The sequence below is a fragment of the Apodemus sylvaticus genome, chromosome X (genome assembly GCF_947179515.1).
Source record: "Apodemus sylvaticus chromosome X, mApoSyl1.1, whole genome shotgun sequence".
Lineage (NCBI taxonomy): Eukaryota > Metazoa > Chordata > Mammalia > Rodentia > Muridae > Apodemus > Apodemus sylvaticus.
Genome location: NC_067495.1, coordinates 71998883 through 72017522, shown reverse-complemented (window position 1 = coordinate 72017522; position 18640 = coordinate 71998883). Strand labels below are relative to the sequence as shown.

General features: G+C 32.1%; 1 protein-coding gene and 1 pseudogene across 3 annotated transcripts in view; both read right to left on the bottom strand.

Annotated features, from left to right (window-relative positions):
* Positions 1-174: 174 nt before the first annotated feature.
* Positions 175-18640, bottom strand: part of Znf711 (zinc finger protein 711) — a 34629-nt gene continuing 16163 nt past the window's right edge. For 2 of the 3 annotated variants that reach the window (XM_052171471.1, XM_052171470.1), the window contains 6 exons: positions 10350-10505; positions 9592-9729; positions 7330-7464; positions 6485-6529; positions 3527-3670; positions 175-2848 (listed from right to left, as the gene is read on the bottom strand). In XM_052171471.1, coding sequence (XP_052027431.1) covers positions 1671-2848; positions 3527-3670; positions 6485-6529; positions 7330-7464; positions 9592-9729; positions 10350-10505 — 1796 coding nt within the window. In that variant the 3' untranslated portion in view covers positions 175-1670. The remainder of the gene's footprint in view (positions 2849-3526; positions 3671-6484; positions 6530-7329; positions 7465-9591; positions 9730-10349; positions 10506-18640) is intronic. The other variant, XM_052171473.1, reaches the window with a different exon arrangement.
* LOC127675980 (uncharacterized) lies at positions 17985-18089 on the bottom strand (annotated as a pseudogene).

Sequence of the window (18640 nt, the reverse complement as noted above, 5' to 3'; positions counted from 1 at the left end):
GAGGAATAAACATGACATAATCATGACTATTTAAATCCATAACTCACATTAACACAAAAAATTCAACAAAATATTTTTAAATGATCAAACTTCCTAGGTGAAACTTTAAATGAAAAGTCTTTAATACGAAATGAAAATTATAACAGAACTTTAAATAAATATAAAACTTTGAAGTGCAATAAATGCTTTTTATTGTATGCTCATTTCGATGGATAACATTTAGAAATAATAAGTCCACATAACAGTAACAATCTTATTTTACAGCGTGTACATCATTTACAGCCACATAACACACAAATTTAGTAGATTTTCCAAATTTATCATTCTGAAGTTAAGAAAGATAAAAAATTTATTTTCAAGTAACAGATTCTTATCTGGTGCAAAAACAGAAAGGTGAATATTACTTAAAACACAAAGCCACACTATAGCATGAAGTAAATTACACATTAATTATGCTGAACAGCTGAATATAAACTAAATTAGGGCAACTAGAACTTAAAAGTACACATCATATGCATTACATTTATGAACAGGATTTTCATTAAAATTCCCTACACGAGGTTTTAATATTAAGCGCCATTTTGATTTGCAGCATGCTAACACAAAGCGTTGTTAAGGGATGCATACTTTAAATTTATACACTGTAAACTGAATAACCACCTCCAAACTCTATTGGCAGCATATTGTTATGTTAAATACTGCATAAATACCACCTCATTGAAAATTTATGTTAAGAATATGGTATATAGATTTAAAAATCAAAATTTTCAATAACAGCATAAAATTGCACCTTTAAACATTAGAGCAAGTAAGACTTGAAGAGTCATACTTACTAAAACTGCCCTAAAAATTCTAAATATTTTAATATTTAAGAAAACTGTTCTCTCAATTTAATATTTAGATTACAAGAAACATAGTGTTGACTTTTTAACATACTTGCATCCATTTTAGAAAGCCACATTTGACTCAAATACACTTTTACCATATATGCCATACTGAATCTACTTGCACATCAAAACTGGAACTTTTTATTTCTTATATTTCACTTCAGTTTTCAGCACAGAATGCTATGTCTTAAACTTCATATCCTCTGATAAAATATCAACAACTCTGAAGTTCTTTTATTGTAAAACTAGGACTGAACGTAACTTGTTTTTTCAGAGTGAGATTCCTTATAACAAATACACAAAACATTTGCCATTTCTGGAAACCAATGTCCAGGTACAATATAAAATGTTCAATAACTAAGTTACTGATGGATGACTGCATTTTCTTTCCCCACCTTATTTCTAAAATTGCATAAAAGTGAGGCTGCTTGCTACAGCAAAGCATTTCTAAATCAATTATGTATCCTCCTTTCAGAAACACATCTCTAGTGTGACCAATCAAATAAGGTGTCTTAACTTTCCCCTCTGTAGTTTAGTTATGCATATAATACTGTTAAATACAGTTAAGTTCCTCTGCAACCATCCTATGGTACTTCTTAAATTCTTTAGGTAATTTTCAAAGGGATATGAGATTGCCTTTTTAGTCCAAATATTTTAAGATCTTTAATACAAAGAATGTAAATTTATGATTTAATATCAAGCTTTGAAAACCAGATAAAACAGTGAAATTTTCCTCCCAAATAGAATATTTTGTAAATAACTTCTTTCCTTATATCGATCTTACTATATAAGAGTCTCCTTGTGGTGCCTCATTATATGCTGATTTTTTTCTGATGGTCTTCGGAATCCCTTCTTGCAGAATTCACACCTGTGTGGATAGTCTTTTGTATGTATTGAAATCACATGTCGTTTGAAGCCAGATGCATCTGTGGTGCTGTATTCACAATATTCACATTGGTAAATCTTCCGTCCAGTATGAGTCTTCATGTGCTTTTTCAGCTCATTCTGTTGTCTGAATCCTCTCTTGCACCTTTTACACTTCAATGACTGATCCTTAGTATGAACTGAAAGGATATGTCCACTAAGAATAAATGGATCTGATGTTTTAAAGTCACAATGCCTACACTGATGAATCTTCCTACCCTTATGAATATCACTATGCTTTTTAAGCTCTGAAGGACGATGAAAACCTTTATCACAGACTTCACATTTGTGAGGAAAGTCCTTGGTATGGACAGAAATGATGTGCCGTTTAAGGTCACTTGAGTTGGTGCTCTTATGATCACAATGAGGACATTGGTGTGTTTTATGTCCTTGAAACAAATCCAGATGGCGTTGAAGCTCTCTCTCATCACCAAATGCTTGAGGACAATGCTCACATTTATATGGCAAGTTGCTACCATGCTTAGACTTAATGTGAGTTTTCAGGTTTGACTGATCTGCACACCTGAATGCACAATACTGACACTGATATGGCTTCTCACCAGTATGGGTTCTCATATGTTTCTTGAGTTCAGAAGGATGACGAAAACCCTTTCCACACTCAACACAAACATGAGGAAAACTCTTGCTATGAACAGCCAGCAAATGTCTATTTAACAGTCCTTGTTCAGCAGTTTCATAATCACAGTACTTGCACTTGTGCATCTTCGGTTCCTTGTCTCTTAAAATGAGTTTATTTGAACTCAGTGGACTAGCTTCTCTGTATCTTCGAGTGTATTCTGTAAATTCGTGGTTTTTATCAACTTTGTTTATAAGCTTATGGCTTTCTAAATGGTTATGGAAACTCACTTTCTTGTTAGTTGTAAAGTCACAATCTGTACACTGATACTTCTTTCTCATCAAATGATCAGGATGATTCTTCATGTGTCTTTTTAAGAATCCCCTGGATTTAAACTTTTTTGTGCAAATATGGCAAGGGTATACTGTCAAGGGCTGTCCATCAGGACCTATTATAACAGCTGCAAGAGGGAAAAAGGAAATTGTGATATTTGATGACACTTCTTTGAAAAAAATTATAAAACAGTTTCCTGAAACTAGCTAAAATTTACTATGTGAAAAATACTAGTTGACTAAATGCCTCATACAATAAAAATGCATACTATAACATTTTTGTAGTAAAATTGTTTACTGGAATACGTGGATCTCTAGACTACTCATGTATGGCATTAAATATAAGAAAGAATCAAGCATCTTTATATTTTAAACCCATCTGAAGATTGTCTGTAAAATATCTTTTGAATAAGGAGAAAATATGCTTTAAAGCATCAATCATATACTGTTAAAATATAATTGTAAGGACTGGAGAAATAGCTTAGTGATTAAGAATACTTGACATTCTTGCAAAGGATCTTAGTTTGGTTCTTGGGACCCATGTCAGGCAGCTCACAACTACCTGTAACTGGCCTTCATACACACACACACACACACACATACACACACACACACACTCACAGACACACACACACATACACACAACCTGACTTAAAAATAAATCTTAATATATATGTAATTATCTATATAATATACAGGGTTATATGGGGGTATAACTGCCATGCAAACATTGATTTTTTTCTACTTGTATTAACTATAATTGCATATAAAATTATTATAATATTCATAAACCATAAATATCTTACCTGTTTGCCACTGCCTTGTTTCTCCCCTTCTCCTCTTCTTGATTTTTTGTTTAAGAACTTTATTTGTGTTCATGCTATCACAAATTTGAAGGTACTGTGCTGCTGTAGTGCTTCTGTTTTCTAATGCTGAGTCAAAAGTGTTTCCTGAAAACAAAAAGGAAAAAAATTGTCCAATTGCATATATTTCTATTTGGGGGATTTTGGTAGGTGAATTACTTCAGGTGACACTGTGCTAAATTATGGAGTTAAATTTCACAAGGTATACGCATTTTCTTGCTAATTCTCATTAATTTAATCCTCTTGTGTACATGCAAGCACATTGGTACAACTGTATAGAACTTAAGTTATTTCACCATGACCATCCTAAAGGAATAACTGGTAACATTATCATAAGAAACATTATTTTAAGAACCTATACAAAATTATGGCATCAAACAAACTTTTTATTAATAAAACCTGATAAAATTGGAGGAATTTTGTAAGGAAACTATATAGCTAAGTTAGCCAATATATGTAATGGAAATTTAAACCAGAAACATGACTACTGTGGCAAGGATCACATCCAAAGATCTTCTAGGTCTCTGTGATCCAGCTGGAATGATAAATCTTTAATTCTTATTGCTGGAATATAGGCATGCCCTTAGTACACACCTTTAATCCCTAACAAGGAGGGGAAGACTGGTTGTAGAAGGAAGCAGCAACCACATTTAAAAGTGAGGGGCAGACAAGTGATGAATCACAGAACGTTTTGAGACAGAGTGAGAGGTAGGATATATCCAACTCAGAACAGCACAGAAAATAGAGGCTACTTAAAAGAACAGCACAGGAAAGAGAGGCAATTTAAGAGAGAAGAGCAGAGAGAGAAGGAGAGGATGCAGTATTACTAGGACACTCTTACAGAGACAGGTGGCAGGTGAAGACAGAAGGAGCCAAAGAATAAGGAGCCAGAAGATTAGAACAGGTTTCCAGACTTAGGTTGAGAGTTTAGAAAGAACTAGAAAGTAAGAGCTTATGCAGTAGTAAACCTCTGAGAGACAATTACAGCTGTCAAATTAAAATTACTTTCACAAATGCAGTCATGGTAGTTATATGTAAAACAGATGGTACATGTATATTTTAGAATAATGTATATGATACGAAATTTATTTTTAAGACTGACTTCTGGGATTAAAACTGATATGACAAGTAATATGCTACTGTTTTAATGTGATCAGTGCATACAAATTGAAGTTTTTAATAAGACGAGTTTTTCAATGTCTATCCTATCATATTACATTGTGGTAGTTTGAATGAGCATGGTCTTCATAGGCTAGTATGATTGAATGTGTGTTTCTCATTTAGTGGAACTGTTTGGGAAGGTTTATAAGGCAGTATGACATTATAGGAGAATGTAGGAGTAGGCTTTGAGGTTTCTTTTCCCTTTTTTTTTTTTTTTGTAATGAGAATTTATTACATTTGCTATCTGCTTGGCCTTACTGCTTCCACCAGGCAAGCTTTTCTGCCCTTCCACAGTGCTAACTGCTTTGTTTATGTGGTTTATTAATTTTTTTATTCGATATAATTTATTTACATTTCAAATGATTTCCCCTTTTCTAGCCCCCCACTCCCCGAAAGTCCCATAAGCCCCCTTCTCTTCCCCTGTCCTTCCACCCACCCCTTCCCACTTCCCCGTTCTGGTTTTGCCGAATACTGTTTCACTGAGTCTTTCCAGAACCAGGGACCACTCCTCCTTTCTTCTTGTATCTCATTTGATGTGTGGATTATGTTTTGGGTATTCCAGTTTTCTAGGTTAATAACCACTTATTAGTGAGTGCATACCATGATTCACCTTTTGAGTCTGGGTTACCTCACTTAGTATGATGTTCTCTAGCTCCATCCATTTGCCTAAGAATTTCATGAATTCATTGTTTCTAATGGCTGAATATAGTATTCTGCTCTGTGCCACAGCATGAGCTGAGACAAGGGGGTTTTACAGATGAGCAGAGTTAAGTGCTTCCTTGCCCTCAGTGCTTGGTTAATCAGTTACATAGCCAGTGTTAGGAGTCTGGGGTCATCTGTCTCTAAAACCCCACCCCAAGGGCAGTTTCTCTCTCTCTCTCTCTCTCTCTCTCTCTCTCTCTCTCTCTCTCTCTCTCTCTCTCTCTCTCTCTCTGTCTCTCTCTCTCTGTCTCTCTGATGGCCTGCCTGCCTGTAGATCAGGATATAAGTTGTCATTCCCAAGCCTGCTTGCCTATTTGCCTGCTGTCATGTTTCCTGTGATGATGATAATGGACTAAACCTCTGAAACTGTAAACAAGCCCCCAATTAAATGCTTTGTTTAATAGGAATTGCTCTTAGCTGAATATAACAGGAACTAAGGCACACATTAATATTTTAAATAAACAAAACCATCAGACTAGCACATATGCTGTGATATATTTTTTTTATTTCTATTAAACCTACATTTTAGAGTCAAACTACCCATGGGAAGAAACAATAATTATATATTTTGTCATGAAAAAGTCTCCTTTAAGGAAAAGAAACCAATCTGTCATAGAATAACAGCAAAGTATATTAAACTAAAAATGTTATTAAGCTGGGTTATAGATTTATGATATATACATACTGCACATTTTTCATAAAAATTAAGACAGTTTTAAATCCAAGAATGACATTAATAAAGAATTGATATAAACACTTGCTCTTTTTCTCTTCAAGAAATTTGTATATTTTTTTCTATAGCAAGCTTTTCTTGTCCATGTGGCAAATTGTCTAGTACTTGTATCATTAAGGAAATCCAAAATGGATTTCATTTACAAATTAATACACATTGCATTTATATTTGGTTGTTAAAAGGAGGCAAACTCCTATATAAGTTCTATAATAGGTGTAGTCCGAAAAATTTCTCTAAAGTCACAATCCAACTAGTTTTTATTTATTGGGCAGTACATTTATGTCTCCTACACAATGCTCTCTCACCTGTTGCTTGACAATCTTCAAACCTTCGGGAAACTCGTCTTTCATCTATTAAAAAAAGAACTAGTTATAAATTGATATACTGCCTATAACTACCAGATTATATTTTAATCTATAAATTTTTACTTTGGCTACCAATTTCTCAATAAAATACGCTTGTTATTGAAAACTTCCAAAAATTAAATAATCCCCTCCTCCACTGAAAATAAGGACTATTATCTGCCTCCTTAGAATTGGTAATATCTAGAACAGTTTTACAGCTAAAGTGAAAACTGAGTAACTATTTCTGCAATGTATCCTTAGCAATGAAGAGGTTCATGCATGACTGCTTAATGAAGGAAACTTTGAGAGAACTCTAAATAAATTAACGCATTTTACACTGGAAGCTTGGAAAGTATAAGCTACATAAAAATAATGAAACTAACAAAAGACATAATGTGGTAGAAAAAAACTTAATGAATTAACATACATTCTGAATAATTTGATTTTCTTCCGGAACCTCAATTTTACTATGTGTGTCAACAATTGAAATACATTTTTGCAAAAGAGGAAGGATTAATTTTTCAGAGGTCACTCCTATTTTAGGAAAATAAAATATTTTATGTTGCTCAGTTATACAGGTAGGATTTAGAACATATTCTAACAAAAATGCATTAAGCAAGGTTTAGTAGTATAAGATATGTGATTAAAAATATCATGTAAAGTAAGTGGTGATGAATCAACTCACTGCAGAATATTTTATTCAATTAGCCAACACACCGTGGCACTATAACACATTAATATTTAATTGCTCAAAGGCATAGTCAATACATACTTTATGTACTTAAGTAATAATACTAGTGTCGTACCATGTGATGCAGGATAGACAACAGGGAAAACTGTTTTATTAACATCAGAGTCCTCAAGCTGAGTATCAGGGACAGTTCCTTCCTCTTCCCCTATAATGACTTCCATGCACAGTTCATTTGATATTTCAGCATTACCTAAATTTTGGAAATAATTACTTGTTTACATTCTCAAGTATTAAATAAATGGGCAAAAATTCCATAGAATTTAAATCTGTAGGTTTTAAAGATTTGATCTTAGTTGTTTTCAAATGTATAAATTTAAACTAAGTTTATATTCAGTATTTTTGGAAAGTAGTGCTTCTAGAAAACAACTTTCCCCCCAAATTATTAGTGTCCTATATTATAAATGAGTGCCATAAAATTGCTTTTTTTTCTTTATGATACAAGGTCTTGCTTTGCAGCCAGAGCTGATCTAAAATCTGCAATCCTATTGCATCAGCCTTCTGTGTCCTGGAAGTGCACCCATGCACCATCATGCCTGGCTCTGAAAATGATTTTTAAATTTATAACACATGTATGCTTGAAGAGGGTATTATAACACATAATGCACTGGAAATGTATAAAAGGGTTGTTATTCCATAAATTTTCTCAGTAGTTGTTTTGGAACTCAGAAAGTATTTTCAATATAATGTAAAGTAATAAATTCATTCCCATACTATTTTGATAGTACCATTAGTGTAATTATTAATAATCAATATACTAGTTATTGAATAAACTTTTAAAAATAATTATAATCATATGATTATACATGTATATATACATACAAATATAAGTATAAAATGCTGTTGTTCAAGAACTAGTAGACACAATTCAAGAAGCTAGACTTTTAAGTATACTACTAAGAGAAAAAAGAACATATTTAAAGATAATAGTATTGAGGTTAAAAATATTTAAGCCTAAAGGGAAAATTTATATACTTTTGTGAAAAAATATTTCTATTTAATGACATAAATATAACATCAGATTTTATTTATGCTTTTCCTACAATTTAAAAATATGTATTTTCTATTTACTATAAAAGAAATGTATAAAAACAATTGAGGCAAGGTATCTTCTTGTTTCTCCTCTTTAATAACCACAGATGCTGGTCTAAGTTTTCCATGTTACTATCAAATTATGGCATTAAACCTATACCTCAGTTTTCCATAACCTATCATGCCTCACTTAATTAGCAAGTTAAAAATTTTAAGATTTAAGATGAAACAAACATTACTTAAATAAATATTTTTGTTCCCTAGCCCTAAGCATTTTGATAGTTTCAGCTGTGATATGGAGGTAGGATTCAGCTCTCTATGGTTGCTAGAGAAAGACACGAGAAATATTTATTAGAGTGCAGCATAAATAGAACATAGCACTATCAAGATAATGCTATGAAAAGAAGGCTCTTGCCCTTGTGTGATAAAATAGCATTTTGTCAACATGGCAAGGAAACAAAAACAGCCTCAAACAAGACTGAATAATGAGGTGAAGACAATGTAGGAAAAGAACAAAACGTCTTGAAGAAAAATAAACAAAAAGCATGAAAAATGACAAAAGAAAGCAAATATGAATAGGATATTTTACCTTGTGATCCTGAGCTTCAGGAAACCCTAGTAACAATTACCCATGAACACCATAATAAATTAACATCCTAGCAGAAGGGCTTGCATAAATACTTACCCACCCAACTTTTCAGTGACAGGAGATCAACCAGTTAGCCCTTTCACTGCTAAATCCAGATAGGCCAAAAGTGCTTACTGCCATGTAGAGAAAAGACTGGCAGTAGAGTTAGACAAGTCCTCAAGTTCTAGTGTCGTAATGGTCTTGGGCAACTTATTTTCCCTGAGGACTTACTTGTCTTATAAAACTGAATATTTTCTACCTCGGAGATTAATAATTTAAGTGAAATTAAACTTAACAGATCTAAATGTTTTTAAATTTATGCTTGTGTGTGTATGCCTGTGTGAATTTATGTGCACTATACATGTCTCTAATATATATTTAATATATGATTCTATTTCTATGTATTTTGAACTTCATTACAGCAAAACTTTAAACTCTTCATCTTTCTGTAACATATTATTTGAGATGTATTGTTCATGTATTCTTATCTGATATATTGGTTCAGGAATGTCTAAAAGGACCCATACTTTTAAATATTTACAAGAACAGGCTTATTGTTTCTAACTTAGCTGTTATTTAGTATATCTATGGTTGTTATCAATTGCTTTTAAAGTTGTGTTATTGCTTCTTATAAGTCACTGTAGTGCCCTTTTATCTTACTGATATCATCCTCTTCTTGGGAAGAATCTTTCACGGCCATGTAAACCATTTTCTCTCGCTGCATTCGGCTCTGGTCAAGCACTCCAGCTACAGAATGTCCACTGGTGTATTCACTCTCTGTGACAATTTCTGTCCCACCTTAAATATTAAAACACATATTACAGAATAAATTCCTGAATTAATGAGGATATACAGGGTATATACATATTCTAACAAATTTCAAAGTGCCATTAAAATACACATAAAAATTATACCTAAAACATCACTTGTTTCAGTTAACAGTTATATCACATTTATATGACAAGCACTATAAAAATTTCATATATATTTACCCATTCATTTCTCATAAAAACCTTATTATGTCATTATTATTATGGATATCATACAGATGAGGAAACAAGGTGGTAGGAGAACATACAAGTTATTGATGGGTTTTCTCAGTTAAGTGCTAGAAGTATGTTTAAAATTCAAAATACCTTCCTCTGTCATCAATGCTCTTACACACCCATCATAATCCTTATTCTAATACAAATTATTTCATTTGTTTTAAAATTTTCGTCCACAACAGTTTCATATCTGAAAAAAATCTGAGTGACATTTTCCCCATTCCCACTTTATATGTAGATATTCATAAACAGTTTTAAAAATACACTAAGAAGCCTATGAATATTTTTGACTTTTGAGAATGTTAGAATAATCCCCATAAAAGATAAGAATTCCAATGTTTCTTATATCATGGAATTAAAATAGTGTTGTACCTATTTCAACATCATCTTCAGCTTCTGCTTTAAATATATATACTTTTATCACTTCTGAACCAAATCCATCTTCTTTAACATCTTCTTGTGAACCATCACTATCGATTTTCAATGGTGCGTTCCCCATATGCTCTAACTTCTCTCCCACATCATCCACTGCAAAATATAAAGGAAACCATTTCAGTAAAACTACTACTGACATTTAATGAATGTTAAGCATAATGACAAAATGTTTTAAACACGTACCCACTATATTACCTTTGTGACCTATTTGCAGTCACTAAAAATGGTATGTTTCATAGAAAAATAATACTTAAGATCAATTATAACAGGATCAAACTTATATTAAAATAATTTTTATAAAATTAACATTACCAAAACCATGTTTCTGTATAAGAAGCACTGAAATTTACGGTAGCAAATATATTTATGTAGGCCATATTTCTTGAGTATGACTTGTGATTTTGGTAGTTTATGAATATCTATTCACTACAGTTCATATACACTTCTCTGTGATATTAATGTCATTCTTAAAACTGTAGAGAATACAATTTTAATTATAATGTAATAAATATAAGTGGTAACTTCAAATACTGTGTCTTTGCTTTTTTGTATATGTTTTCATATTCACTGTATCATCAAGCTATCAAGTGAAGTATTTGCTTCACATGCAATTAAGATATGAAGCATAGCTTGCATTTTTAAATAAAATCATATCACTAATATCAATAACAGAAAAAATGCATGTCATAAAATAAGTTCATATAAACAAATCCCAAATTAAAAAGTACTTGTTTCTAAAGATTATTAATGAATCAAACCTATTATTTTAAATGATAAGGTCCAAATTATTTTAGTTAAAGATACTCCATAAATCATTAAGAAAATATTATCACTTGATAGCTTGATGATAGAGTGAATATGAAAACATATACAAAAAAGCAAAGACACAGTATTTGAAGTTACCACTTATATTTATTACATTATAATTAAAATTGTATTCTCTATAGTTTTAAGAATGACATAATATCAGAGAGAAAGTGTATATGAACTGTAGTGAATAGATATTCATAAACTACCAAAATCACAAGTCATACTCAAGAAATATGGCCTACATAAGAGTTCAAATTTCTTTTGGAGCATTTGGAGAAAAACACAAACTTTTGTGTGTAAATTAATATATGCTTTGTTTTAAAAGTATAAATGAAAATACTTGGCTGCATGGTACTTTTTCTTTATAAAAAACCTGGTGGTACAGGGCATATTAGAAAAGTAATACAAAAAGATGAAGCAACCATATTTGAGACTATCACTAAAGATTTTTATACACAATCTTATTCTGTTCTATAGTCTCTGAGGATGAGATGACATGTCACATGAATGCTATATGTGAACTATGAAATATATGATCTATTAAATAACTTTGTAATAACCATAAGTCATATTCAAGCAATATATCCCCTGTAAACATTTTCTCTAGCATTTTAATTCCAATCTTGTTCCTATAAAAACCTAATGCATAACCTAAAGCAAAATCATGCTATTACATATTTCAGAATACCATACTTGAACCATAAAATACTGAAGCACTTGAATATATATAACAATTTTAAAACTATGAAAAATAAAATGCATTCAAGAGCTAGAACCTTGGTACTTAAAATTTTATGGAGATCTAAATGAGTCAAAGTATGCATTTTCCCTAGTAAAGTTTTATCTTTGCTATGAAAAATGTTGTTTTGCCCATGTGTAATGGAAAACAAGTCATTTCACAAATTATTTTAACTCTGAAAGGTTTTTTTTTACCTTGTTTAAATATAAATTATTTCATTCTATTTAAAGTTTGAATATTCTATTGCCAAGGAAACCTAGCACTTAAATGATACAAGAATGATATTAATAATTCCATCTCACTATAGCTCCTAACCATATTACTTTTAGCAATTCTGGGATGACAATGTCATGAATTAAGATGATGAAATATATATTGTTTAATGTTTTTTCTTATATATGTCAAATAAAATAAAGAGATCATAGAAATACAAAGACAAGTAAAATATTAAGGAAAAAGAAGTTATTCATTGATTTTAAAACAGTATTAATAAAAAAAAGAAAAGGTCCAAAACACAAGTTTGGGAGTTTGGAATCATTGAAAGTTGAAAATGAAATGCTCTCACTTAATAATTCATTATTTCACAGAAATAGGTTAAGTGGACATATTTCCATCTAGATCACACTAATTTAAAATTATAATTGAAATCTAAGGCCTATGCAATAAAATAGATTTTGGAGTAATTCTAAACTATGCACTACAATTTTAGCTTTAAATATTGAAATTATAGTTGATTTGCCCTCACTGCTTTTTCTGTTGGCATTTATTCTCTGATTTTATTTCTATTTTAACAATAGCTTCATACTTTAAGTTTAATGTATCCACTATTTTCTGCTTAGATTAACCCTCTCAGAATGAACAATTTTTAAATGTATGGAGCAACTGAATTTGCTCTGTATTTTCATCTAATAAATAATAGATATTTTTTAAAACTGGTGTGTACTTTGAAGAGTTTAGCTATACCAATATTTATTTTATATTATTAGTTACAGAAACTATAGCATTAACAAAGTTATACTAGGAAACCAAATGACTTAATAAATACTCAAATATATTTCTTTCTATTTTGAGGACATAGAGCTAGGTAGCCTAAGCGGGCCTAGAGCTTTCAAACTTCCTACCTTGCCTCTCTAGTACTGAGATTATAGCAACACACCTCGACTATAGGAATAGCACTAGACTTTTCAAGGACTGTTCTTAAAAGAAATATAAAGTAAATACTTAATATTCAAGATTAATTTTTTTGCTTATCTTAAGGCATACCCCCATTGTATTGATTCTTGACCCAAATTTAAGTACACAATATAAGACCCCTAAAATATTCTATCAAAATTAAAGACAACATAAGTAAGGTACACTCTTTGGCAGCACTGAAAAGGCTGAAAGGCTAAAAGTTTTCAATTTTGTTGTTGTTGTTGATCCCTGGCACAATTTGAGTAAAATTCCAATTTATCAGAATATACAGTGTAATACTAATTTTGAAAATTTAATTAAAATGTAATTACATCATTTCCTTCAGGCCTCTTATGCCTCCCATGTCAACCCCACACCCTCCTAAATTAGTGACCTACTTTTTACAGCCCCATAGGCTTTTGAGTTTGCCGCTGTTAATGGTACATCAATAAAATTATGCTGTGGGTATTATATAACTGTGCAGTATACTAATATACTATTGTGGTTAAACAATAAGTAAAAATCTCTTTTATAATGTAGAAAAATGAGAAAAACAAAAATCATACTTAAAATTCAATGGTATACCATTCTCAGGTACATAACCAAAAGAAGTCAAAATATTTACTCCCAGAAAAACTTCTACACTTTCCCTATCATCCTTATACATACTAGTTAAGGAGTAGAAAGCATAAAAGTATGCATCAACTGATGATTGAGTGAACAAAATTAATGTACTTGTATAATAGAATGTCATTTAGTAATAACAAAAATGCCACATATGATCAATACTATGATATGGATGAACTTTGAGAAACACAAAGAACACAGAAAGAAATGGTCATCTATTACATAATTCCATTCTCATGAAATATACAAATGAAATGGGCAAAATTTATATACCATATTTACTGTTTCCTTAGAATGAATACAGTAGGGATTAACTTCAAGAGCTTATCAGATTAAATTTTGGCATAATACCTTTTAAATTGTTTGAAGTGGTAATAATTGAATTGTTGATACATGAACAAAACAATTTAAACCTTTAGATGAGTGAATTTTATAGAATATAAGTTCTATCTTGGTAAACTAGTTATATTTTTAATGATACAAAGATGACATTTTTCTTTTATTATTAAAATTTGAGAGATTTGAATGGTATCTTCCTATATGAATTCACTTTCATAAGTAAAAAGTTTTAGTTACACTATAGTAGATCATTATAAAGGAGATTCCTCATTCCTGTGAAGCTTTTAACAAAGGAAACACCCATAAATTTCTTAAATATATTATATTTATATAAAGAGTTCAACTGGAATATAAGACAAACACAGTTACTATATATTAATTTCAATGCTACTTAGCACAAACATGTGGTAGGATAAAGAAGGTGTAAGCTTTAGCTTAAATATCAATTGAATTCAGATGCAGAGAAAAGTAATTTTCTAACTCTAAAGTCTATCCTAACAAGATCTAAAAGAATCCTAAGAGGAAGCTAGAATCTGTTAAAACTCTTCAACTTCAACCCTTAATTATTTTGGTAAGTCTATAATTTGAGGCCAAAAAGTAAATGACATCCTGGTTTAAAATGGAGGTTTTTTTTTTTCATGGCAATTTGTTCTATAATTGTTGAAAGACTCAATGGCCACTGGACACCAAAAGATAATCAAATGAAGATTTAAAAGAAGAGAAAAATTATTAAGAGGAACTAGTTCAAATGTAAGTGTAATTATTAAAATCTGTCAAAATGTGGGAAAAATTATGAGTGTCAGACCTTAGATGTTTTCTATGATTTATCTGCAATTTTTTCTCAAAAAATTCTCAACTGGACTTAGAAGCACATATCTATAATCCCTGCAATTGAGAGTATAGGTATGAAAATCAAAATGTTCATGAATAATATGTGAAAGTACTAATTTTTTTCATTTGTATACATAGCTTATATAATTTTATTAGTTTATATTAATCGTGCAAAGTAATATATTTCACAAATTTTCTATATTTGTATATAATATACTTTGATCATATTTACACCCTCTATCACTTTTAGTAGTGTACCCCATTCTCTTAAAGAAAATGTAAATATTTACTAGCAAAGTATTTCCAGACTGGGCTTATTGTCATATACCTACAATCTTAATACTCTAGACACAGAAGCAAGAGTTCACAGGACCAGATGTTCAAGTGTAATCTTGGACCTGACAACTTTAAGGACAGCTTGCACTACATGAAACTCTGCCTCAAAAAAAAAAAAAAAACATTAATCGAATAGAATTGAAGACACAGAAATAAAACCATACACTTATGGACACTTGATCTTTGACAAAAGAGGTCAAAATATACAATGGAAAAAAGAAAGCATTTTCAATAAATGGTGCTGGTCTAACTGGTAGTCAGTATGTAGATAAACAAAAATAGATCTGTATTTGTCACCTTGAACATAGCTCAATACCAAGTAGATCAAGGACCTCAACATAAAATGACAAGCACTGGATCGAATAGAAGAGAATGTGGGAAAGAATCTCAAACTCATTGGCATGGTGGGAGGCAGGGATTTCCTGAAAGGAACACCAATGGCTCAGGCTCTAAGATTAAGAATTGATTAAAAAAAAAAAAAAAAAGGACCTCATGAAACTGAAAAGATTCTGTAAGGCAAAGGACATAGTCCAATGTGAACAAATCCACAACATACAGACTTGGAAAAAAACCTTCACTAACCCCACATCTGATAGAGGGATAACATACAAAATTCATAAAGAACTCAAGAAGCTAAACTTGAAAAAATAAAAAAATCAAAACCAAACAATCAAAACAAAAATAAAAAACAATCAAAATATGGGGTATAGAGGTAAACAGAAAATTCATAACAGAGGAATCTCAAATGACTGAGAAGCACTTAAAGAAAATTTCAAAGTCCTTACTCAGCAGAGAAATGCAAATCAAAACAAGAGATTTCACCTAACACCAGTCAGAATGGCTAAGATCAAAAACTCAAGTGACAGCAGGTGCTGGCAAGGATGTGGAGAAAGAGAAACACTCCTCCATTGCTGCTGAGATTGCAAGCTGGTACAACCACTTTGGAAATCAGAAAATTGGAAATGGTTCTACCCAAAAACACAGCTGTACTGTTCGTAGGCATATACACAAAAGATGTTCTACCATACCACAGGGGCATGTGCTCCTCTATGTTCCTATCAGCCTTATCTGTGATAGCAAGAACCTGGGAACAACCTAGATGTCCCACAAAGGAGGAATGGATACAGAAAATGTGGTTCATTTACACAATGGAATACTATTCTGCTATTAATAACAAGAACATCATGAATTTTACAGGCAAATGGGTGGAACTAGAAAATGTCATTATGAGGTAACTCAGACCCAAAAAGGCATGCATGGTATTACTCACTAATAAATGGATATTAGCCAAAAAAAAAAGTATAGAATACATAGGATAAAATCCACAGAACTCAAGAAGGTTAACAATCCAAAGGGGCCAAGTGAGTATGCTTCAATCTCACTTCAGAGGGAGAAGACATCAATCATGTGGGGCAAAGAGAGGAAGGGACCTGGGTGGGAGAAGGGAAAAGGAGGAGGAAAGGGGAACACGATCAGTTATTGAGGGCAGGGAAGAAACATGAGTGAAGGCCTGAGGGCCAGCAGAAGGAATGGAAACAAGCAACCTTGGAGTGTGGGAGATGAGGGGGGCTTTAGAATGTACCAGAGACCTGGGAGGTGAGAGATTCTCAGGACTCAAAGGGAGGGACCTTACATGTAATGCCCTATAGTGGGTAGAGGGACCCTGTATAGTTCAGCTCCAGTGGAAAGACAGGGCATCAAGTGGAGGGATGGGGTTGCCATCCCACAGTCAAACTCTGACCCAGAATTGTTCCTGTCTGAAAAAACTGCAGGGACAAAAATGGAGAAGAGCCTGAGGAAAAGGAAGTCCAGTAACAGGACCAAATTAAGATCCAGCTCTCTGGGAGAGTCTGATACTATTACTGATGCTATCATGTCTTTGCAGACAGAAGCCTAGCATGGCTGCACTCTGAGAAGCCCAAAAAACAGCATACTGAAACAGAAGCAAATACTTACACCCAACCAATGGACTGAAGTCTGAGACCTCTGTGCTTGAATCAGGGAAAGGCTGAAAGAAGCTGAGGAGGAGGGTAACCCCACTGGAAGACCAGCAGTTTCAACTAATCTAGACCTCTGAGATCTCTCACTGAGCCACCAACCAGGCAGCATACTTTAGCTAATCTAAACCCCTCCCCCTTATCCACAGATATACAGCAGAGGACTGCTTAGTCTGGCCTAATCCTGGAAATATTTGAGGCCCCAGAGAGTGGGGAAGCCTGGTGGAGGGGGCCATCCTCTTGGAGACAGGAGGGAGGAGGAAAAAGATGAGGAACTATGGAAGGGCAGACAGACAGAGGTGGGAGGGTGGGGGGAGTAATGACTGAACTATAAAAAAATAAAATAAAGTTAAAAATAAAAGCAAAAGTGCATATAAAAAGAAAGATAAAGATAGCAGAGTTTAGAATTATATTTTAAAATTAAATAAATCTAGTTTGTACTTTTAGTTTTAAAATTACTAACACAAATATATCATAAAGTCATTTTATAAGTACTTAGGCACACATATACAGACTTTCTACATGGTTATTCCCTTCCCAGTATTTTACTTTTATTTTTAAAAGGATAAAAGCACATCTTTTAGAAATGTTAAAAGCCTCATCTAATCTTTTCTATTTGTAGAATGATTCCTTCAAAATTTATGAAGAACATTTCCACTCTTTTTGCACAGGCCTATATGCATGCATGCATGTGCATTCATGTGTGTGTGTGTGTGGGGGGGGGAGTTGCATTCAAGGCAAGTGCTCTACACGAAGGGCTCCCTCCTTTTATACTGATAAGAACAGATACTACAGTTAATTTTAGCCAAAAGGCAGAGAAGTGATACTCCCTCATTTTATAAACATCAAAACCATGAGATTTTTATTATCTTTGATAGTTTGTCTGGCAAATCAATCACCCAAGATGATAGTAAAATATTTCTAGTTTATTCTTTCAAATAGAATACTGTAAAAGGCTCAAAGCAGTCTGAAGTAAATGTGTCAAATAGCATAATCATTCAATAAAAATAGATCATAAATCTGGAAAGAATGGTAGGGCACAAACTGAGTTTATGCTTTAACTGAAATATTTTAAAATTTCATATAACCTATATCTAACCACATTATGCTTAAGTTCTTATGTAAATGCTTATTGACAATACCAGTATCTGTTGTTTTTAAAAAGCACAGATAACATAATTTAGAACTCATTTTTTTTGTGTATATATATATATATATATATATATATATATGTGTGTGTGTGTGTGTGTGTATAATATATATATATGTATATATATAAATTTTATCATTAAAACTTTGTATTAGTTAATGTTTCTGTTGAGCCTTTCAAATATATACTTCTAAGACTTTAACTGACGTTCACTTTACTCTGGTGT